This window comes from Ambystoma mexicanum, chromosome 3p, assembly GCF_040938575.1.
Source record: "Ambystoma mexicanum isolate Mex_15411 chromosome 3p, UKY_AmexF1_1, whole genome shotgun sequence".
In the NCBI taxonomy this organism is placed as follows: Eukaryota; Metazoa; Chordata; class Amphibia; order Caudata; family Ambystomatidae; genus Ambystoma; species Ambystoma mexicanum.
In genome coordinates this window covers 810,638,215-810,662,286 of record NC_090925.1, presented here as the reverse complement: position 1 = coordinate 810,662,286, position 24,072 = coordinate 810,638,215, and the positions used below count along the sequence as shown (strand labels likewise).

At 46.5% G+C, this 24,072-nt stretch overlaps 1 protein-coding gene across 1 annotated transcript in view; it reads left to right on the top strand.

The window, feature by feature from the left end:
• LOC138580922 (serine protease 27-like) overlaps positions 1-24,072 on the top strand; it is a 241,614-nt gene that overhangs the window by 202,579 nt on the left and 14,963 nt on the right. The window contains exon 5 of the mRNA XM_069651854.1: positions 19,485-19,654. Coding sequence (XP_069507955.1) covers positions 19,485-19,654 — 170 coding nt within the window. The remainder of the gene's footprint in view (positions 1-19,484; positions 19,655-24,072) is intronic.

Sequence of the window (24,072 nt, the reverse complement as noted above, 5' to 3'; positions counted from 1 at the left end):
TGCTGTCCTTGCTGCATTGGAGGTTCGTTGTAGTACTGGTCCTGCTGTCTCCCTCCTCCCATCGGTAGTCCATAAGGGCTACCTGGGTGTGGGCACCCCCAGCCTTGTTCGTTCTCTATGGGCTGTTGCCCTTGTAAAAACCCTGAAGGCCACATTCTACAATCTCTAGAATAGTGTCCCGATCTCCCACAATTCCAGCATGACCCTTGTGGTCCGCCTCATTCCCATTCCTTGACCACCAAATCTTCTATTCCCTATACCTCCAAACCCCCCTCTCTGGCCACGGTACCCACCTCTTCCTCTTGCTGGTCTTTCTTCCACTGTTGTCCGCCGTATTGCTCTTCTCCGTTCCACGGTCCTTGTCCTCCTGTTGCCCGCAGTGCCGCTATTGTTACTGGTCTGTTTCCCGCTCCTTCATCCCCCTCGTTTTCTCTTTCTGTGGCTACGCTGGCGTTGATGGCGGCGACCTTCACTAATTTGTTCTGTACCAGCTTCGCCTCGTCTGCCAGCCTTTTTTGTGCTATCTCCTTTTCTCTCTCTTTGATCCTCCTGCAGTGGTGCACAATTATACTCTGTATTTCAGGCCAACCCTTGGCTTCTATCCCAGCTATTTTGTCCAAGGCCTTCTGTACCTCCTTCGGAGCCCCTTTTTGATGATAAAATAGAACAAGGAGGTGGGCTGGTTCCATGCCGTGCCAGTTTCGCTTCTCCATAAATCCTGCACCCGCAGTATGAATTGCGTAGGATCCTCGTTCTCCTCCATTGTACACTGCATCACTAAATGTAAATCTGAAATATCTGGAAACGTGCGCCGTAATGCATCCCACACTTGTGCTCGAACCTTGTTGAACGCCGACCCATCGTGGCGGTCACAACTCATCGTTACCCCGGGGAATCCGGCCTTTTCCCACACTGCGTCTGCTTGGTCACCAATTGCTGACACTAATAAACGTTTCACAACCCCTATTGCTTGTGGCACTCCTGCCATGTAATCCTCAAAGGCGAGTATCCATTTCCCAGCCCCTCCCGATAGTGGGGGGGAGGACCTTCAGCAAGTTGTTTTTATCCATTTGAGCTCATGGAATGTAGTGTGGCCTACCTGCTCCTTTATGTATTAATGGCATTTGTAACTTGTGTTTCTTTCCTACCTTACTTACCGCACCTTTCTTTATTTTACTTACCATCATATTTCCCCCTTGCTGTCTTAATCTACCCTGCCATAGTGGTGGCGATGGTGTATCTGGGTAATGGCAGTTTGGTAGTGGGGACCCGGCCTCGGCAGCTGCCTCTTCATATTCGTCTAAGTCCTCCATACCTCTTCTGTTTCTGATTCTTGCTCATTGTTTTCTTCACGTCCTTCTCCTTTCTCACTTTCTGGGGTGGGCGGGCGTATAATCCTCACAGGTTTGTCATTTAGATGAAACAGGAACTCCCCTGACTGCCACTCTTTCTCTCGCCCTTGTGGTATGCGTGTTCCTTGTGATGATATTGATCGCGCTGGCTCTGAGATTGCTTGTGCCACTTCCCCTGCTGTGCTTAATGTTGGTGTTAGATCTGCCATGGATAACGGCGGCACCTCTCCTCCCCCTGGCAGCATTTGGCCTCTATCGCACAATGCCCTTAGCCGCGTTATTTCCATCTGTGCATGCGCTAGCTGGCGGTCTAATTCTCCAGTTAAGTGTGCCAAATTCACAGGGGGTGCACTTGTCAGACCATACAAACCTCCTTTATCATAGGGCGGTGGTGCCGTGGCGACTGCTCCGGTTGAGGGTGTTGGGGTGGGGCATGCTGGTGTGTACAGGGGCTCGCTGTATCCTACTGCTGGCCTTGACATTAAAGGATATATTTTCGTTGTATAACCTTCAGCTGTAGTGGTTGTGCACTCGCCCTCTGGCATTTTGCTTACCTCTTCCTGTGTTTTCTGGTTTTCGTTCATTCTTTCTTTACCTACCTCTGCTGTAGGCGTAACTTTGATTGATTGATATTTTATTTCTATCGTGCTCGTACACAAGTGTTTCAGAGCGCGACAAGGCAAGGGAGGGGAACAGGGGAGAACAAAACAGCGATCTTACTAGGCCCAGTGACATTGAGAACACGCAAGTGCATGGGAGAGGGGGAGGGGAAAAGTGCATTGAAGGGCGGAGAGGTGGACAGTGCGAAGCAGAGAAGAAACAGATAAATAACAATAAATAAATAATAAAGGCAACAAACAGTGGTAATGCATCCAGGAATATGCAAGTGCTAGGATTAAGGCAGCAGACAGGGTAGGTCTGATAAGTGCAGGAAGAAAAAGGGGGTGCTGTAAGGGTACAGATACAGACCCCAGTGCAACGGGTGGCCCGGAGGCAGTGCGGGAGGGTGGCAGGATGAGCAGGTACCTGGGCCCAAAAGACAGAGGGTGGCCAGGTGCACAGTGCCAAGAGAGAACAGATCAGCAGGGGAGAGGGGGGGCCAAGGCAGAAGAAAAGAGGAAGGTCTTGAGGTGCTTCGATAATCAGAGATAGTTCTCATCAAATTTTAGAGTGGCAGGGAGGCTGTTCCAGAGGGAGGCCCCAGCCGAAGACAGAGATCTACCCCCAGCTCATTTCTTAGAAAAACGACTGACCCTGAGTGAGTTGGAGGTAGAGGAGCGAAGAGCTCGAGAGGGGAGGTATTTGCGGAGGGATAGCTGAAGGTATTTTGGACCCAGGCCCCAGAAAGCCTTGTGGACAATGCAGAGGGTTTTGAATTTAATCCTTGCATCTACTGGGAGCCAGTGGAGAGATTTCAGAGCTGGAGAGATACGATCCCAGGGCTTGAGGCCAAGGACAAGTCTCGCAGTCCTGTTCTGGATTAGTTGCAGAGGGCGGAGAGTAGAGGCAGGTATATTTAGAAAGAGGCTGTTACAGTAGTCCAAGCTAGAGAGAACCAGAGCTTGAGATACCATGAGCTTCTGGGGGAAGGAGAGGAAAGGCAGAGTACCTCTGAGGAGGTGCAGTCGGTAATTTGACTTTTTAGAGACCTCAGAGATGTGGGCGGAGAAGGAAAGGGTGGAGTCAAAGATGACCCTAAGGTTCTTAGCCTCACAGGTGGGGGTAGGAGGAGGGCCAAGGGAGGCCGGCCAGAGAGTGAGGGGGAAGGATGGTGAAGGTGTGCCGATGAGGAGAATCTCCGTCTTGCTGGCATTCAGACAAAGATCATTGGCCGCACACCAATCTTGAATGGCAGTTAGGCAATCAGAGATGAGAGAGGGAGAGGAGGTGGCAGAGGGCAGCTTGAAAATGAGTTCAGTGTCGTCAGCGTAGCACTGGAAATTTGAGCAGAAAATGGCAATGCAGTGGGCGAGAGTTGCCAGGTATTGGTTGGAAAGCCAGGGCGAGAGGTTAGACCCCTGGGGAACACCACAGGTAGAGAGGAAGATAGATGAAAGGAAGGACCCAAGTTGGACCTGGGAGGGTCTATCTGAGAGGAAAGAGGTCAGCCAGGCCAGAGCCTGATCAGTGATACCCAAGTTTTCACGGAGACGGTTGAGCAGGATGGTATGGTTGACCATGTCGAAGGCAGAAGAGAGATCGAGGAGGATGACGACAGATGGAATGTTAGAGTCAAGGTTGGTGAGCAGATCTTCACGGATGTTTAGGAGAGCAGTTTCCATGCTTCTGGCAGCTCTGAAGCCAGACTGGTGATCATGGAGACAGCCAACCAAATTGGAATGAAGGTTAAGCTGAGAGATGGCCAACTTTTCCAGGAGTTTGCCAAGAAAGGGAGTAATGGAAATTGGGCGATAGTTAGCTGGACAAGAAGGATCAGCTGTGGGTTTCTTGAGAAGAGGATGCACAAAGGAGTGCTTCAGAGTGGAGGGGAAGGATCCAGAGGCAAAGGAGTGGTTGCAAAAATCAGTAAGGGCCGGAGCGAGGGTGTCAATGTGGTCCTTGATGGTTTTAGAGGAACAGGGATGAACCTGTTTTGAAGAGGCTTTCATAGATCGGACTTGTCTAGCAACCTCGTCAGGGGTGAAAAGAGGAAAGGACGAGAAGGATGGTGGGAGGGTGGCTAAAGGAGGATCAGCAAGCACAGATGGAGAGGGAAGAGGAGGAGTGTGGGTGGAGAGGGTGGACAGGATGTCCTGGGTTTTTTAAATGAAGTGAGAGGCAAGGGCATTGCAAAGAGCCTGAGAGGCAACAGGGGGGGTAGAGACTGCAGCAGGGTTGGCCAGCTGCTTGCAGATTTTAAAGAGTTTGGCCGAGTTGTTAGATGCCGCAGAGACACGAGCTTGAATGTGGACTCTCTTCTTGGTGAGGACAGAGCTTCTTCAAACATTCGCCACAGGTCTAGTACTTCTCTTCTATTCTGTAGCTGTTTCCTCTTATACCTTGCCAACACCCTTTTATCAAATGACCCACCTTCTGGCCAAATTGGCGTCACACTGTCTCCTTTTATCTCCGTCAACCACTGATCGTGGTATTTTTGTATCTTCTCACTGTATAACGGAAGGTGCTGACAAATATGAGCTAGTGGTGTTATTCCCCCCATGGCGATATATATACATATATATATATATTTCCTTTGTCTGTACTTGCCCTTCAGTCTCTCTTTCCCTCTAATCACTTCTCCACTTGCCTTTCTTTCCTTCTAGCTGGACAATATACCACAAATCTTCTCAATTACTTGTAGTTTGCATGCACATATATGTATCAATATATATAAATCAATTTTCAATGTTACCCTTATAATTGTTGCATGTTAAAATTGAACAGTTCATTTTTGCATATTTTGCCACTTTACCCACAAATCAATCGCAGTACTTGGATATCCTTGACAAGAATGGACAGAACACAAAAGACATAACACATGCCATGCAAATGCACTACCTGCGCGCTTTTTCTTCCCATCTGTTCTTTTTACCACCCCCGTTTCGCCTACTCTTCTCATTCACTCTCCACCTCTTACACCCTCTTACTCTTTTCCAAGAATTCTTTCGTACCCAGAAAAAGAATGTTCTAAATAACTACTCCGAGTCTACTCAACATACGAGACTCCTACTATTTTCTCTGTATCTTCACTTATTTATTTTGCATTGGACGAGACTATGCCACGCGACGCCGCCTTCTACCCCGTTCGGGCTAGGATACCACTTCTCTTTTTCTCTTCACTTCTCACAAAAACCTAATGGCCATAGAAAGGACAGATCAGGAAAGCCTCATCATCACTCACACAGGCCCTACTCTTCCCTATAACCCATTACCACCTGTCCCCCCTATTTCCTCTTTACCTTTCCTTAGTAACCTTCGCAACAGGCACTCACGTGTTCAGTCAGGTGACTCGAGGGTCACCGTTCGCAGCCCGACCCCAGTCAGGCTCGCACCCCCAACCAAGCCGTGGCCCGCCGTGGCCTGCCTCGGCGAGCAGCTTTTCAGTTGAGTATTCGTCAACCGGGAACCCTTGACCCTTCTTCGTAGTGCGCATAGGCTGGTCGGCCGCGGAGGCGATGGTTTCGCTGGGGGGCATCCCGGATCTCGCCGCACGGCACCGGCCTCAAGGCACCTCTCCGATCACGTTGCAGGGGGTCACCAAATGTTTGTGCCCTCCCTGATTTACACGGGTAAAATGAATAAAACGGACACTCCCTGGACAGGGAATAAGGCACAAAGAGCAGGCTGCGAGAGTTCAAGGAAAAGTTTATCTAGATCTCTGAAAACGCTCTGACCACATCAAGGTTACACCACATTATATAAGCACATTGACATGTTTAACATATGATGCTACATTGGACCCGGATTGGTCAGTCAGGGTGGTGTCTTAGGTGTGGGTATCATCTCTTCCTCCGGGTTGGTTGCTTGGTTGGCGGGAGGATTGACGTCAGACATCTGTGCTCCGGATGGGTGAAGGTCAGGTCGCTGTGAAACACGGTGGTCACTGTCTAAGCTAAGAAAATACATTCTAAATAATGCATGCACTAAATAATGGTTGATCAAAAAGACACTCAGTAGTTTATCATGTCACTATACAAATCACACAGGTATCTATATCATCTGTAACAATTGGGCTATACAGATCACAGATTTACGGGTCTTGACCACTATAATACTCTCATTGAACTGTGGGGTTAGTCTCACAAGAATCTCAGGTATGTGGCATTTGTAAGTATTAGGCATGATATACTGCAGCAGGGGTCTAATGTTAGTTGGGGGTCTGTTGGGTGGGCTTCATAGCATGGTCAGCGGTCTGGCACATGAAAGGAATATTTTGCAGGGACACCGGGTTAGAATGACAATAAGTTTCAACTGGCGAGGGTAAGAGGGCAAGGACACTTTTGTGGAGATGGACGAGCTATGTGATTGGCTCATGTTGGTTCACATGCAGGACAGTGATCTCAGAGGAAAAGAGATGTGTTACATTTATTATTTCTTGCAAGCATCTCCGGCTTCAGCGTGAGAATGAAGTTGCAGAGTTTTCCAGTCAGAGTGGGAACGAGGGTGGGGGCCATGTGCTCCGAGCTGCTGTGGCGGGGAAAGGGAGATAGACATTTTCTACTATCGCAGTGAGGCCTGGTCACCAAGATGGAGTCGAAAGGGGGTACAAAAATGGATGCCCCGTGTCCTGCTCAGTGGTCCCATTTTTGCGAATGTAACCTAAATTTAACATCGCATAAGGGCGAGGGGCGTACCAATCACTGTAGGCAATTGGTCCGAGTTTTGTACTGAGAAGTGATGGCAGGGTGGGCCCATTGGCCCCTCGCTCCCACACAACTTTAAGTTGTTGTTGGTTTAACCTTAACTGTTTTTGTAAAAATGTTGGTCAAATAATATATATATATTTATATATATATTACAGTTGCCACTGTATAGGTAAGGTAAAACCTGAAATCCATTGACATTGTGACAATTTGACTCATTTGACCAATTTGTATACAATTTTCAAAAGAAGTTTTCTGAACCTGGCCCCCTAAATTTGTAAAATGTGATTCAAATTATAAAGCACTGAAAAGGGGATGTTTTTCTCCTTTTGCATTGTATTTGCCTCAGGCGCAAATGTACATGCATTAAACATGGCCACAGCCTAACTCGCTGGACAGATATACTTCAAATGGGAAAATAATTTGGCACAAAACGGTGCAGATGTGCCTATTTGATGTTTGGTGCAAACCCGTTCATTTTTTTTAAAAAAATGTTATTATTTGGAGATCAGGGGGCCCCCGGCACCAAAACCTTGGATTTATCTCCCATTGTGCATTGGAGCAAATTAGACTTTTTTCTGTCAATAAGAGCTATTTTTCAGGATAATATTGCTGTAATTTTGTGTTGAATTTTTTATACATTTGCTTAAATCTGAGCTAAATTATCACATGTGGGCAACATACCCATAAGGGGGGAAAACCCATGGTGAATAGCTTAGAAGCATACTGATAATATTGAACATGAAATCTGTGATATGAAAAGAAGCAACTTTAGTAGTACAGGTGGTAACAAAACCCTTGAAATTCTTTGAAAAACTTTAAATCATCACCTTAAGGTCACTTCAACTAAAGTAACAAAATATTTGAAATTCAGCATCTGTTGGAAGGTACACCACTTTAACCTCGAAACCGGCTGTTGCGCAGCCCATTCCAGTGATTCTACGGCAGACTGACAACACAGGCAGAAACACTCGTAGCTTGATTTACCACCCAAGACAATACAAGATCAGTTTATGCCAAAAGGTCAAAAAGTAATCTACAATGTCTAGAACTGACATGAGCTGGCATAGTTCCTGCACCATATGGTGAGGACTCCATAGAGAGTGAGTCCTTGTAATTTTGCACAACACCGATGAGTGTCTGTTTGTTTGTTTGTTTGGTTTATTTGTAGAGCGCTCCGGACCCGTGGGTAGAAGGGCGCTTAAGGAATCGGTTACAGGCATAAGATAAGCATTTACAGTTACAGAGTACATCAAATTACAAAAATAGTTTTACATAGTACAGCAATTTACATATAATACAGGTATGGTTACGGCTGTTAGAGCTTAGAGATGAGGGTATAATGCTACTCTTTGTTCAGTAACCAGCCTATAACAAGTTTCCTAAAGATCGGGAAGGACTCAGTGGTTTTAATTTTGACTGGTAGGGTGTTCCAGAGTTGAGAGGCTAGCACAGTGAAGCTGGCGCCGCCTGCTCTTTTTAAGGCAAATCTGGGCACTAACAGGCATAGGGAGTTGGAAGATCTGGTGGTTCTGGATGTGTATTTTAAAGTGAATTTGTTAGAGAGGTACGGTGGAGCTAGGCTGTTTAAGGCCTTGTAGGTGAGGCAGACAGTTTTGAAGTCGATTTTTTGCTGTATGGAGAGCCATTACACGCTTTCCTGGTAGTGGAGATGTGATCACACCTTGGGATGTTCAGTGCTGCGCGCAGAGCATTGTTCTGGAGAACCTGGAGTTTGTTAGTTACGGATAGGTTGGCTCCTATGTACAGGCTGTTGCAATAGTCTAGTTTGGATTGAATGAGTGCTCTGGCCAGAGTGAGGCAGCTGTCGGGGGATAGCAAGGGTCTTCTAGCCCTTATTAGCTTACCCGTATAGGCAGTGGCCGAGGCGGTTGAGTTGATTTGTTTGGAGAGGTTGGTGTTGGCATCGAGGTGAAAGCCTAAGGTTTTCACACTTTTAGCGATAGGGATGGTGTAACCGTCTATGATAATATTCTTGTAGCTGGGACTGAGTTTAGACAGGTTATGAGGAGAGCCGACCAGGAGAAGCTCCGTCTTCTCATCATTCAGGCAGAGGCCGTGGGTGGCCATCCATGCCTGAATGATGGAGAAGATTTCGTTGATCCGGGTAACGTCCGCATTGTAGTTGCCTGAGATGGTGAGGAGAATCTGGGTTTCATCTGCATAGTTGGTGTAGGTGACACCCAGACGGTCCAGTTTGTCGAATAGGGGCTTCGTAAATATACTGTACAAGGTGGGGGAGACACAGGAGCCTTGAGGGACTCCACAGGTGATGGGGATTGGGTCAGCGGCAGCTGTTGTTGAAAAGACTCGCATGGTTCTATTCGCCAGGAAGGATTGTATCCATGCGTAGGCGGAGGAGGAGAAGTGGGCTGCAATAGATAGGTGGTTGCATAGGATTTCGTGGTCGACTAAATCGAAGGCCGCTGAGAGGTCTAAGAGCAGTAGGATTGCTGCATTGCCTTTGTCTTTGATTTCATCAATCTGGCTTTTGAGGTCAACCAGAGCGGTTTCAGTTACATGTTGAGGTCTGAAGCCAGATTGACGTATCCCTAGCAGTTGATTAGATTCCAGGTACTCCTGAATCTGGATGTAGGCAACTCTGTCCAGAATTTTTAGCAGAAAAGGGACAGTGGTGATGGGTCTATAATTGTTTGGTATGGCTGGGTCTAGGGATTGTTTTTTTAGGAGAGGGAGCACCCAAGATTGTTTTAGGTTGTTGGGGACAGAATTGTTCGCAAATGACAGGTTGATTAGCTTAGTGATAAAAGGGGAGAGATCTTTGGCAGCGTCTTTTATTATTTGGGTGGGGCAGCTGTCCCCTTTGCAATTAGAGGGTTTTAGGGAAGTGATGATTTTTTGGGCTTCTAAGATAGTTACTTTCTTAAAGGTGAAGCCTATATTGGGTTTGATCGGTGTTGGTGGGCTTAAACTAGGGTTAGTGGTTTTGTTGCTGAAGAGTTGTTGACGTTTGTCCTCAATTTTGGTCTGGAGCCCTGTGATTTTATTGTTGAGGGCATTCTGGATGCTAGTGCACCAGGGTTTGTCTTTTGAGCAGTTGTCTGGGAGGGGATTATGGTTTTCTAGCTCCTTTAGAATTTTAAATAATTCTTTGTTGGAAGAGCCTGCCTGGTTAATCCTAGCGTTATAGGCATCTTTTTTGGTGCGAATTATCTCACTTTTGTATAGCGCGGAGGTGTTATTGAAATTGGAATTGTTTTCAGGTGATGGGTTGGTTTTCCATAGTAGTTCTAGTTTAGCTTTCTTTTTCCTGAGTAGATTGCGTTCGGGAGTGTACCACGAATTCAAGTGGTTTATTGGTTTACTTTTGCGTAGGTTCAAAGGGGCAATGGTATCGATGGCGGTAGCCATGGAATTGTTGAAGGTGTCAACTAGGAGGTTAAGGTCAGAATTGTCCGGTAGAGCGTTAAGGGTAGGTAGGACCAGAGGTAATAGGGCTTCGGTAGTGATGTTGCGTTTGATTCTGGTTGGGCAGGCTGGTGCCAGGGGGTGTTTCTTAGGCGTGGACTGGTTGATGTGAATTTCAAGTGGGATAAGGTAGTGATCCGTCCATGTAAGAGGTTGGGGGTCCTTACAGGTAGTGTTGCAGTTAAGAGTTGCTACCCAGTCAAGAATTCTGCCTTTCTGGTGAGTCGGTGCGATACTGAGTTTAGCGAGTCCGTGCTCAGTTAGGGCGTTTGCTAAGGATGCAGCTGGTGCGTCCTTGGGGTCGTTGTAACCTAGATTGAAGTCACCAAGGATGATAATTTGTGCTAGTGGCTTGGAATTTTCAGTGATGAGCGCTGTAATGTCTTTTTCAAAGGTTCCAGGAGGGCCTGGGGGTCTGTATATAAGGTGTAGTGTAATCATACTTGTGAGGGAAGTTTGTAGCTTGATTGTGAGTAACTCACATGATTTAAGAGATAGGGTGGAGACTAGTCTGCAGCCTAGTGGTGTTTTGGAGATGAATGCTACGCCTCCTCCCTTGCCATTAAGTCTGTCGGCTCTAAGGATGGAGTAGTTGGCAGGAATGGCTAACGATAAATGTGGTCCTGAGGCCTCGTGTAGCCATGTTTCCGTTAGGGCAAGGAAGTCGAGATCATGGGATAGAATGGTGTCAGCAATTTCTGTGGGGTGTGCGGCCAAGGATCTGGCATTGAGTAGGGCTCCTTTAAGGGAGAGTGGGGCGGGCTCTTTGGGGGTCTTTGATTTATTCGAAGTGTTGGTGTTGAATTTGGCAAGGGGGATGCTATTTGTAAAGGGCAGCCTAGTGCCTAGTCTGTTGTTACGGGCAGTGATGTAGGGGTTCTGGAGATTTCAGTGTACCGAGCACAGTGAGATATGAGACATGGAGCACTGAATGTACAGTGAATCAGAGTTTTGTTAGGGGTCACGATGGCTGGGGAGCTGTTGTCTACGGCGGAAGTAAGGTGAGAGTGGTGGTTGGGTGGAAAAGGCGGCTGGGCGGGTAGGAAGGGCGTGGGGCAGGGGATCGGGTAGTGCCTAGGACAGCCAAGATTTGCTAGGCCGTTGTTGACTGTTATGAGGATGTTGCCGCTACAGTGTACATTGTCCGGCATGATGCAGAAAGGGAACATGGTGAGAGTGAGAGTGAGAGTGAGCCAGGTGATCATGGTCCGGGCGCACTGCTACACAATGCAGGTCTGCAACACACTAGGGCTAGGTTGCAATGGGACAGTGCCTGGATTTAAGAGTACACTCAGCGGATAAATGCCGTGTGGTAGCAATTAGTGGTACATGCAAGGCAGGTGTAGGCAGGCGCATAGAGACACTTAGAGATGAAGCAGTAAGTACAATGCCGAAAAGGTGGGAGCAGGAACAGGCTACTAGAGGCTTTACCTATCAGCATGAGTCGTATGTACAGCAATGTAGGGGCAATACCGCAATGTAATATAGTAACTGATACATGCTAGAATAACACTTCTGAGAACAGCATATTTCTAGAATAACACTTCTGAAAGCAACATAATGTTTACTTGCATGTAAGACCAGTTTGTCACCGTATCATGTGCCATGCGTGGCCAGTAGTATGCATAGGATATGTGCAGTTAGCTGTACAAATAGGTTGTGCACAAACGTTGAGTTTAAACATGCATGGAGGAGTGGCTGCGAGCAAAATGAAAGAGCAATATGGCAAGGCTTTGTAAAGTGGCTGTGAACAAAATCAACAATGCAATTGAGTTCAAACACACGTGGAGGAGCGGCTGTGAGCAAAATGAAAGAGCAGTATGGCAGGGCTCTGTAAAGGGGCTGCGAGCAAAATCAACAATGCAAGTTCAAACACGTGGAGGAGCGGCTGCGAGCAAAATGAAAGAGCAATATGGCAGTAGTGTCCAGGTGCCAGACGTCTTAGCAGAATGTTATCTCTTAATAGAGACAAACTCTATAGAGATAGATCTGTGTGGCGTTGGATGTTGCTGTTTGCTGCCATGAGGTTTGGGGCAGTAGAGGCAAGTGTTGTGTGAGTGTGTCAAGAGATATATCGGTGCAACAGTTGATGTGTAGGTGGGGGGATGAGGATCTCAATTGAGGGATGCCTGTGTTTGTGCTTGTGATTCTGGATTGGAGTGGTGTGCAGACTGGTGGAGTATTGATGTGCTGTTGCCACCATTGCTGTGGTTGAATGGAGCACTGAGGTGTTATTTTTGAGATATAAACTTGGGCTAGTAGCATGTATAGTCAGATAGGATACTGATGTGCCAATGAGGTCTTTGGAACTGTTGACTGTTAATGGGGGTTTGGGGTTTAATCCGGTAGGCTAGATTGTGGAGGAAAGGGGATAAGGCTACATAGGGGGCAGGTTCCTGAATAGGGCTAGAATTGTCAAAGTGAGAGGGTCTTGGACAGTTCCTGGAACTGGGTGAGGGTTGACAAGAGGAATAGATGAGGTAGTGAGGGTAGGTGATGGAGAAGTAGTAGACTTATTTGGCCCTGTCTCTTTAAGAAATATGTACTTGTTTGTTCTCTTTCATATGCTTCAATCACGTTAATTTGGTTTTGGCAGTGCTGCCAATACGTCCCAGTGTCCCCTATTCCCTAGAGTGGACTCACCGGCTCTTGCTGGCGTATGTTGGTTCTTCCGAGATAAGCCTCTGGCAGTCTTCCGGTGTTCCGCTCCCTTTCGCTACCTCTGCTTTTATGATCCATTCTCTTTGATTGTGTGGAAGTGGCCTTTCAGCACCTGCGGACATCCAGAAGCCTTCGGTTCTCTTCTGGCATTCTCACAGCATACACCATTTCTTCTCGGCGACCAGTTGGCTCCTCGGATACCGCTCCAGCCTCACGAATCCTCAGTCAACACCAAGAGAAGCAGCGTTCTCCAGCCAGCATCTGCCTGTCAGCTGGTCTGCCGATTTAAATCTCCCGGCTCTCAGTGATCTCCATTACTTGGTTCCTCTTTTTAGTCACAGTACTTTTATGTTTAGGGCAATAGTAGTCTGTTTCTGCAAAGTCTGAAAAAAAAAGGTTCTTATCAATCTTAAAAGACAAATCCGTTTTTGAGGACTTGTAGGCAGAGTCTGAAAAATAGTTTTCAGAGGTCTTGAAAGGCTAGTCAGATATTAAACACTTGTATGCAGAGTTTGAAAAGGTGTTTTCAGGAATCTTGAATGGCAAGTCAGATTTTAAGGACTTGTATACAGATCATGTGAAAGTATTTCCATTACTTTTCCTAGGTGGGTGAGAGGAGGTATGACAATATGCTATTAATGCATGGGGATATCATGAAAAGGAAAAGGGGTAAACAAGATCTCGTCCAATGATGTCACTCTCCCGAGGGCTGCCTCCCCCATGTGATCCTCCCTCATATAGTCACTCCCAGGGTCAAGATCAGGTAGTGGCTGCTGTCCCCTGGCCACATGGTGAGAGGTCACCGCTGGGAAATAAGTGATGTCACCATCAGATTCATCACAACTAATAAAGGGGTCTGGGATGAGGGTGCGGAATGTAAGTGCAATTATGGATTGTGATGAGGATGGGGGTTGTGGGAGTAATGAGGGACGGGGACCAGGATGAGTGTTGTGGGGTTTGTTTGTTTATTTGATATAGCGCAAAACCAAACCCGCAGGTAGCTGGGCGCAAACATTACAAGGATACTTGAGAACTTAGTTACAGTGACACACAAAATAGACAGTAGGACAGTTCAGCAATGTTACAGTCTAAGTGTAATTATACAGTTAATGCCGGGTGTCAGCAGCATAAAGAGCTAGGTAACAATCAACCACAGTTTGTAGTCCCGGTAAGATGCAGTGAAATTCCTAGATACTAGCAGTGGTGGTCGGGGTCAGATTAGCGGTGGGCATGACCCAGGGAGTGTCACTCAGAGTGTCACTCAGGGAGAGTGGTTCAAGTAGGAGAAGGTAATCACTTTAAATGTCATTAGATCGTATCCATGAAAGAACCTTCCGCCTAAAACTTAGGTAAGGTTGGTCCTTTCTGAGTTCTAAGGTGAGTTTGTTCCAGGTTTGGGCAGCGATGACTGAAAAGCTAGCGCCACCAGCTGTACTCTTTTTGTATCTAGGCAAATCAATGCATAGGCGTTAGTCATTCTTGTGGGGAAGTTTGAAATTCTCTTGTTGATTCTATTCGCTAGATAGGGAGGAGCTATATTGTTGAGCCATTTGGATGTGAGCAAGAGAGTTTTGAGGGTGATCCTGTCTTTAATTTTTAGCCAGTGGATATTCCTTCTGGAGGTAGAGACATGGGCTCTGTTAGGAATGTTTAAGCCTACTCTAAGAGCGTTATTTTGGAGTGTTTGGAGTTTGTTAAGGATATACTTGTTAGATCCCGCATATAGGGCATTACAATAGTCCAATCTGGATATGATAAGTGCATTAGCTAGGGTAATACAGCTAGCCTCTGTTAGGAATGGTCTACATGCTTGGATCAGTTTACAAGTATAGGCTGTCGAGGAAGCTAGGCAGTTAATTTGTTTCTCAAAGGTGAGTGCTGAGTCCCGATAGACCCCAAGTGTTTTGACTGCGGGCATCACTTTGATGACATTGTTGTCAATGTTAAATGAAGCATAGTTCGGGTCAAGTTTTTTAATCGCTGTATCTGTGCCGAGGATCAGAATCTCTGTTTGATCGTTATTCAGGCAGAGGCCATGGGATGCCATCCATGCCTCAATGAGGAGATATATCTTGTTTACCAAAGCTGAGTCTTCCAAGAAGTTACCCAAAAGGGGGATGAGGATCTGAGTGTCATCTGCGTAGTTGGTGTAGATGACACCCAGTCTATCCAACTTGTCAAACAAAGGTTTGGTAAAGATGTTGTACATAGTGGGAGACACACATGATCCCTGGGGGACACCGCAGGAGACTTGTATGGGATCGGCAGCTGCTAGGGGGGAGAAGACTCTCATTGTCCGGTTAGCAAGGAAGGATTGTACCCAGGTTATGGCATCTCTTGAAAAATGGGCAGCGGAGCCGAGGTGATTACATAAAACTGCATGATCTACCAAGTCAAAGGCTGCCGAAAGGTCAAGGAGGAGTAGCATAACTGATTTTCCATTGTCCTTCAGCTCGTCAATTTGAGTCTTAAGATCAATCAGGGCTGTTTCAGTGCAGTGAAGGGGGCGGAAGCCAGATTGTCGTGAGCCTAGAAGGTAGTTGGTTTCAAGGTAGTCCTGTATTTGCAGGTATGCAGGTAGGTTAAAGAGGTATATTGATTGTATTGAGGCACTGTGAGAATGATGGGGGAATGGACTGTGATGAGGATTGGGCAAGCCAGCTAAGTGCAATGAGGGCTGTTACAAGGAGGAGAGATGCTGGCAAAGGAGAATGACCCTTTTTGATAACCTTTATATGTTTGCATGCAACATCGTAAGTGGTCCCCTTTTTGGTTTTTTAATTTATGTGTGTAATAAACTTTATGAATTTCTCTGTGCTATGGTTGCTCTGCTTATACAGATGCTTCAGTTAATTCAGTAATATTATACATTGCACTTTCCACATATTTACTATGACAGTTTTTCTGTTCTCATTGAGCAGTTTCTACTTATTTATGTGCTCTGATTGTTTAAAATATTACACATTAACATTGTTTTAATTTTCCATACGCTTCTGCTTGTAGCATTACAATTGTTTTGGTTATTGGTATGCTTCTCAGTATTATAGTTCTTAGCTCTGCATTACACATTTTCTACCCATTCATATTCTTCTGATTGCTTGTAAAATGTTTCTTCTGTTTTCAAAAGCTTCTGCTTGTAACATTAGTATTGTGCAGCTTATTTGTCTACTTGTTCGTAACATATTAAACAGCAAGTTTTGTGAACACGTCAGAAATATAGATACATTCCTGTGCATTTACATCTCAATACCTGTGAGTTTCTAAATCTTTGAAGGATCTACAAATTCAAATGGAGTGTATATGTGTGGCACACATCTCGAAAATCGAAGCCGCCAATTCTTAGAAATCTGATTCTATATTTTCCATTTGCCTAGGGAGATCTCTGTCATGAGAAAGTGAAAAAATGCCTTAGTTCAACTTCTTAGAACCTTTGATTGAATACATGGATGCTTACCAAATGTGGCATGCTGATCTGGGCCTGTCACGTTCAGCAGTTTGTCAAGATCCATTCAGAGGTTCAACCGTTATAGGGGAAAGTAATAATTTTGCATTTTAAAATAGAACAATAGAGCAGGTTGTGGTGGAATAAGAATTGATGTTTTATGGTGACATGTTTCTGACATGAAGAAACGTCGTGCTGCTTAAGAAAGAGACCCCTATGAATGCTTCTATAGTAGTTGGGCCGGACTAGTATAATGTTGCACTGTGCTGGTTAGTTGCTAGACTCCATTTTGAAACCGGAAATGCTTGCACGCATATACGTATTTCCTCTTGTCACTCATACACGAGAATCCCTCGTGTACACATGCCGTGAACAGTTAGGTTGTTTTCTTGAAGCCATCACCATTATAATTGCACTGGTTACATCTGGCTGACACTGCTTTGCTCTCGAAGCCAGGTCAGCTACAGTAAATCTTTTATGATAAGACTGCCACAACAGAAGGGCGTGTCGGTTCCACTGTATGGACTCTGGAGAAGTGATCAGCAGAAAGTTCAAAGTCTGCTCCTTAGGAATCAAGGTATTCAAACATGTATAAGAGCTGCTGTGATTTGCTGGGGGCATGTTCAGTTTATGATGTGTTTGTGGAAATCTGTCCTGTGAATGTATGCTCTTTGCTTTGCTGGCACTAAAGACATTTAACAATTATGTTTCATTCCTGAATATGTGTGCATATTTTTTACGTGTATATCAATGTTTATATTTATACATGTATACCTATATACACATTATATATATAATAGTGCTGCAATCATATTAGTTTAAGCATAACATCTAAAAGATTATTCGAACAACAAACCGGATGATTGTTCACAATACGTCAATTTATGCCATCTCTTCATATTGCAAAACCTGATTAGTCCTCATCATATCTCAAACCGTAAATATCAATGTTTCCAATGCAACCTCTGATGTTTTCGGTTTGAGGGTTGGGGCGACCCCTGCAGGCAGACCTTAAACTACCAGGCTCCTTGAATGAAATGGCTGCCTGCAGGGGGTTACCTCCTCTCATTAAAAACAGGAGAGCTGGGACTCACTGCTATAAATCCTTTCATGCGCCTAGCCTCTCCTTTTTTTTTTTCTTAATCACAGGCTACAACCCAAGGCTCTGACCCCACATAGGCAGCCTGCCAGCGGGTCGCGGGCCCATGATTTGGAACAGAAAAGAGAGGCTGGGCTCACCAAAGGTATGATACCAGTGCACCCCAGCTATTCTGCTTGGCTCCCTCTACCTGGCAGCCAAGCAATTGCCATGCCACCACACCCCATAGGCGACAGGGGGCTCAAATTAAGGGACATAACCCAGCCATACTTAGAACACATACCATAATGGAAGTGACACTCAGTTCGGCCACCCACTTAAAGCATTGAAAGGACTGAGGCATGGGGGCTTGGTGTTAATTTTTTAAACCAAAACGTATTATCTTTTATTATTTGATTTAGCTGATGAATCAACTTTTCAAATACACGTATTAAATTTCCATACAATCACATAAACAAATGTAAGGCATAAAATGATATGATTTTCCATTCACAATAACTAGTCTATGTTATATATACAGACTAGGATACAGGGTATAAAACACATATTTCTGTTTAAGAAATTACATCATTTTCTTCAGGAAACACTTCATCTAAAAATTGTACTATTGATTTCCATACAAAGAATTTAAGACTTTGAAAAAGCAAGATCCAGATTTCGTTATCCTCCGCTGCATGGAAAAGATTTAATTTGTTAGATAAGTGTTTTACGCGAAGTACATTCAGTTGCGGACAAGATATTATAACGTGTTGTAAAGTTTCCTTTTTTGTTTGATTTTTACAAAATCTACAGAAATTCATATTCAGTGGTAGGATTTTTCTCCTCACAAGAATATCTCTAGTGGGCCACTGATTGAGTCTGAAGCATAAGTATTTCTTCCTTATTATTGGTGATGGACATTTCAACAAATAGGAAGAGATGCAACGTAATTTTTTATGGCCAAAGGTGTGGGTCCCAAAATCCTTGTATTTTAGACAGATTTCTCTGTTTGTTATCCAGTCCCAGTGGTAGAATTTACTCTTGGCACGTATTTGATTTTCTAGCAGAAGCTCGATGGTAATGTCTGCCTCAGTTAACGTATTCAAAACCAAATTGCGCCATCTATTTGGAAAGTTAGACTTAGATATAATTAATTGGCGGGCTACCACACTCAACATATTGTTAGTATCAAGACTCATAAGGCATTTCCTAAAAAAGGTGCACATTCGCCACTTGACTCGAGTGGCTAGGAATATTATACCCAGTTCATATCTTATAATCGGCATTGGCGTACAATCAGGAAGGCATAACATTTTTCGCGAAAACGTGCCTCAAGTTTGTTCCATACATTATCAGAGAAGTATAGCATTGATTCGATACCATAGCAAACCAAAACAAAAAAAATCTCCTGCATCCATGTTTCATACTGATGCTAAAACATACCTAGTCTTCGCGCCGATGGCACAACATGGAAGATGTAAGGTACACTGGTAAGATGTTCACATACTCCTCTATCACATCCTGGTTTTGTGATCTGTTCTCAACTGGACCCCACACAGGGTACTACCTAATGCATGCCCCTATTGTTTGAGATGCCTCTATTACAGTAAATATTCACTAAATGGGCTTTGCTGTTTCTTAAGGCTAGGTCTGTGTAACATTGTATACTGTAGGCATAACTTGGGCAGTGCTTACTCAGGGGAGTTGAAGAAAATGCCCCACCAAAGAATCACTCATTTGCATATTTTATTATTTTACTTTCTAAGTCAGTGGGAGTTGTGTGTACTCCTTTAAGCTCTGGTTGTTTGTGTAATATGTCTTTATTCGAATTTTAAGGCATTGTCATTCCCAAGTCTTTCAATATCTAATGTTATTTGATTATGGGTTGGATTGACTTTAAAAAATATAGTTTTTACTAGCCTCTGATTAAGATCATGATATAGTTCAAGAGGTATCGGATAGAGCGTGTCTTATAGTGGACACTAAACAGCAGAAACTGTATGTTGGGCTTCACCCAGTGGTAAACAAATTATATACAAGTTTGCAAAGAAACATAAACCGTAGAGTCCAAGAATGTTCTGGGAGGTGTGTAACACGAAAAACATGCAATTCTCCATCGGCTTTTAAGTTTGGCAAAACTCGTTCTACCGTACCCGACCAATTCATGGTGTTCTCCTGTCTCACCACTTTTCCACAAGTGCCTCTCCAATACCCGAACATCTTACAGGAGGTGATGGTTCCAATCATTGACCGTGTGGTCTGCGAAGATCTCTTCCAAATTGGTCCAAACCCAATGGTCCAAAATGTGATCATCCAGGGTGAGGTAATATGTGCCGGATACCAATCGGGAGGGAAAGATGCCTGCAAGGTGAGAGACTTTTCAAGTTCATGGATTAGCTTCTGGAATAAAATTACTTATGATAGCAATATTATGTTTTGCTATAGAGCAGCCATAGAAAATGCTACCCTTAAAATGGAGAAAGGTGGGATGAAGAATGAACACTGTTAAACACAATGCTTTCCAAACAAGCTTTGGCAAAGTCAACAGTTTTGTCTTTCATGTAGACATGAAAAGGTGTTTTATAGGCACTGGGATAATGGTAGTATCTGGCCACAAGATGCCAACAGCTGGCAAATGGTGTTAATACCTTACTATATCATGACAGTGTATGGCAAATGCCTAGAAAATGCCTATCCAAAAGTCAAAATGATTGGCTTTGCCAATGTTTGTTATCAACAGGAATTCATTGAAAGGAACAGATGCTAGGATACACATATTGATTATTCATTCTGGGGGCGGAGTGGCCCTGATCTTCCCAGAATGGGTCCATGCTACTATCATGCCCACCGACGGCAGGCTTGGTGTCTCTCCTATCCTCTCGCTGACTCTGGCCACCATCTACAGGCCACTTGGTCCGGTCTCCCTCTTCTGCACAGAGCGGTCTGGCCTCACCTCTTCACTCCTGGCCTCCACCTCCAAGCTTCTCCTCCACATAGACTTCCATATTCACCTTGACTCCCTTCAATCGGGCTCTGGACTCTTCTGCAACCTCTGTGACTCACGTTCCCTCTCCATTCTTCCCTCCGGTCCGACACACTCAACCAGACACACCTTGGCAGCTCTCATCTCAGCAGACATCCCCATCTCCAACCCTCTCAATACTCCTCTATCCTGGTCTGATCATGCTCTCCTGTCCTCTCACCTGGATCTCTTGTGCCCCCTGGCTAAACCCCCGCCCGCACTGACAGTGTCATTTGACCAATGAAGCGAACGTCAGTTGCTGCCTTTGCCTCAACCTTCATTCCCCTCCCACTCCTGCCATTGACTCCCACACTGACACAGCCCTTACTAACGTTCGACTCTCCATCTCCAACACTCTGAACCTCGTTGCTCCTTGTATGACTCCGACCTGGTCTCTCTGAAGCTCAAGTGCAGAGCTGCTGAGTGGAAGTGGCAGGCTTTGAGCACATCCTCTGACAGACTGGCCTGCTGCCTGCTCCACAGTCAATACAGACATTCCATCTGCTCAAAGAAGAGGGCCTTTATCTGAGCCCACATCTCCGTGCCCACTAACAACATGACTGAACCTTTCAAAATCTGCAAGGAGCTTGCCAATCCTACTGCATTCTCCATTTCTCCTCTGCCTTCCCTGGCCCTCTGCACTGCACTGGCCTCTCACTTCATTACTAAAATTCAGGACATCCTGTCATCACTTTCCTCTACACCACTACCTTCTTCTTCACCCGCTCTCAGGCCGCCCTTGGCCACCCTTTCCCCTTCCCTCCTTCTCTTCTCTTTCTCTCCCATATCACCGGATGAGCTCTCTAGACAAGTCTGCTCTATGAAAGTCTCATCCAAACAGGTGCTCCCCTTCTCCTCCAGAACTATCAAGGACAACCTTTCCTTCCTTGCTCCAACCTTGGCTGATTTCTGCAATCACTCCTTTGCCACTGGATCCTTCCCGCTACCCCTCAAGAACTCCCTTGTGCACCCTCTCCTCAAAAAGCCTTCTGCCGGCCCCTCCTGTCCGGCTAACTTCTGCCATATCTCCATTACCCCCTTCCTTGGCAAACTCTTGGAGAAGCTGGCCATGTCACAGTTTATCCACCACACTGAATCTGTCGGTTGTCTCCACGTCCACCAGTATGGCTGCAGAGCAGCTAGAGGCATGGAAACTGCACTCCAGAACACACGTGAAGACTTGCTCGCTAATCTCGATACCAACTCTCCTTCTAGTCTCATCCTTCTTGACCTCCCCTTTGCCTTTGATAAGGTCAATCATGCCACCCTTAGAAATTGGTTCTGCGATACCCTTGACATCAAGGACCTGGCTCTGGACTGGCTGACTCTCTGACCGACCTTCCCAGGTTCAACTGGGCCCTTTTCTCTCCACCATCTCACTCTCCACCTGTGGTGTCCTTCAGGGCTTTATCCTCTCGCCATGGCTTTCAACATCAACCTTGCCCCTCTAGCCCATTTGATCTCCGCCTTCTCTCCTAAGTTCCAGTGTTATTCCGGACAACATGCAGCTCTCCTTCAAGCTTCACTCCTCGGTCTCCTCGTCTTCATCCCTCATTCCTGACTGGCTGTCTGCTATTAAGGCAAGATGCACTGCTGACAATCTCTGCCTAAATGCCAGTAAGTCTGAGATCCCTCTCATTGGGACCCCAGCTCCCTCCTTCCCCCCTACACTCTGGCTGCCCCCCATGGATCCCCCCACCCTCCTGTGAGGCAAACAATCTTGGCATCAACTTTGACACCTCTCTCTCCTTCTCTCCTCGTAACACGGACCTTGCCAAGAAGGCCCACTTTCAACTGCACCTCTTCAGAGGTGTTCTCCCTTTCCTCACCTTCCCGGACTACTGTAACAGCCTTTTCCTCAACTTGCCTAACTCCTCTCTTCAGCCCTTTCAACTAATCGATAATAGGACTGCAAGACTTATCCTTGGCCTCAAGCCAAGGGCCCGCATCTCTCCAGCCCTAAAATCTCTCCACTGGCTCCCGGTTGCTGCAAGGATCAAGTTCAAGACCCTCTGCATCATCTACAAGGCTTCCTGGGGCCTGAGACCCTGCTAAATCCAACTCTCTCCCTACATACCTCCCTGCTAGACCCCTTCGGTCTTCTAGCTCCAACATCTGCAGATCAGATGCTTTTCCAGGCAGAGAGGTATGGGGTAGATCTCGCTCCTCTGTAGGTGCCTCCCTCTGGAATGTTAGACCTGAGAAGGATCTTGTTAAGTTACAAAAGCTTCTCAAGACCCTCCTTCTATTCCTCCTTCACTCTCCCCTGATAATGTCACCATTGCCTCCTTTTGACTGGCTAGCTAGTTCCTTCAGATTGTTACAGGACACCAGGCCCTCCTCGCCCAGACTACCCCTGCAATTGTTCTCCACTGACCCCACATCCCCCGCCTGCACTCGCCCTTCTATGCTCCCTCTGCTTGCACTAGCCTGGCTGGGCCCGCTTCCCAATGATGCCCTTCCAGCCCTGTCCCTCGCACTTAGCACGTGGACCTTCTTTCCCCTGCACTCTCTTCATTCCCCTGGCACTGTCCACCAGGCCTCCCCCTGGCACTCGCATAACCCTTGGGCCCTTTCCGGCCTGACCAGCACTACACCCCTCCCTTCTCCAGCATGGGGTCTGGCATGAATTCACATGCTCATGAATATTCCCCGTCGTCAGGCTGGGAATCCTCGGTAAAGAAAAAACCAGTATCAGTTTCGTTTCTGATCTGTCTTTCGTAGTAATAACCAATCACTGGTCTCTGCGTCATACTGACCACAGCCAATGACTGCCCTCTATCTAAGCACCGACTCTGGCAGCCATCTTCAGATTTTTACCGCACGTTCATGTGTTGGGATCCTCGTGCTATTGCTCTCGAGCGTTAGTGCTATTTTTTCACGTTTTTTCTCAAAAACTTCGTTTTTTCGGTCAAAAGAGCCTCAAGCTCCACCGACTCTCCATCCGATCAACGGGGACCCGTGTCGGATTCGTCTGCACCCCTCAAGGGTGAAGATTTCGTCGAGCTACGCTTTTGGAGGACTCCAGAAGCTTCTCAGGCCCGGACATGGCCCAGGAGAAGGGAAGCTCGACGCCCGGAAAGCTGTTCAGGATCTGCCCTGGATGCCAGCTGCAGAATGCCAGCTGCAGAACGTCTTTAAGGAGGACGAACACTCCTTTTGTCTCTACTGCTTACATGAGGACAAGACGCACGTGGAGAAGGACTGTGCGTTTTGCGGCAATATGTCGGAGCGGACCATGAAGGACCGCCATCAACGTCTCGCCAACTGGCTGGAAGGGAAGAGCCCGTCAGGCGAGAAGAAGAGGAAGAAATCCGAGCAGTCTTCTAAGACCTTTGAGGACGCCCCGGCGACGGGGGTCCAACACAAGGCCAAGCACCGCGAGTCCGCTGGCACCGGGAGCGCTGAACGGTCGGGCTCTACGGGCGCTAGGCAGGGCGCACCCTCCCCGGCACCATCAGCCACGAGCCAACGCTCTGGGTCGGGTAAGAGGAAGGGCGAGCACCCGGCGAAGCTCCTGGAGAGGCCCCGGTCGAGCTCGAAGGCCCCATCGGAGGGGGAGCAAGGCAGTGTCCCCCCCTCAAGGATAAGGCGGTGAGCGCACCTAAGGTGGTGAAGGCCTTAATCCATCCGGCCAAGCCCTCTATCGATACTGTCGCGGCGGCCCTGGCTCAGCCTGTGGAGGCTACACCAGTGGTGGCGACCTCGGGGCTCAGAGTCTCCCTGCCACCTCGGAGGGAGTCCTCTTTTGTGCCCATCGATAG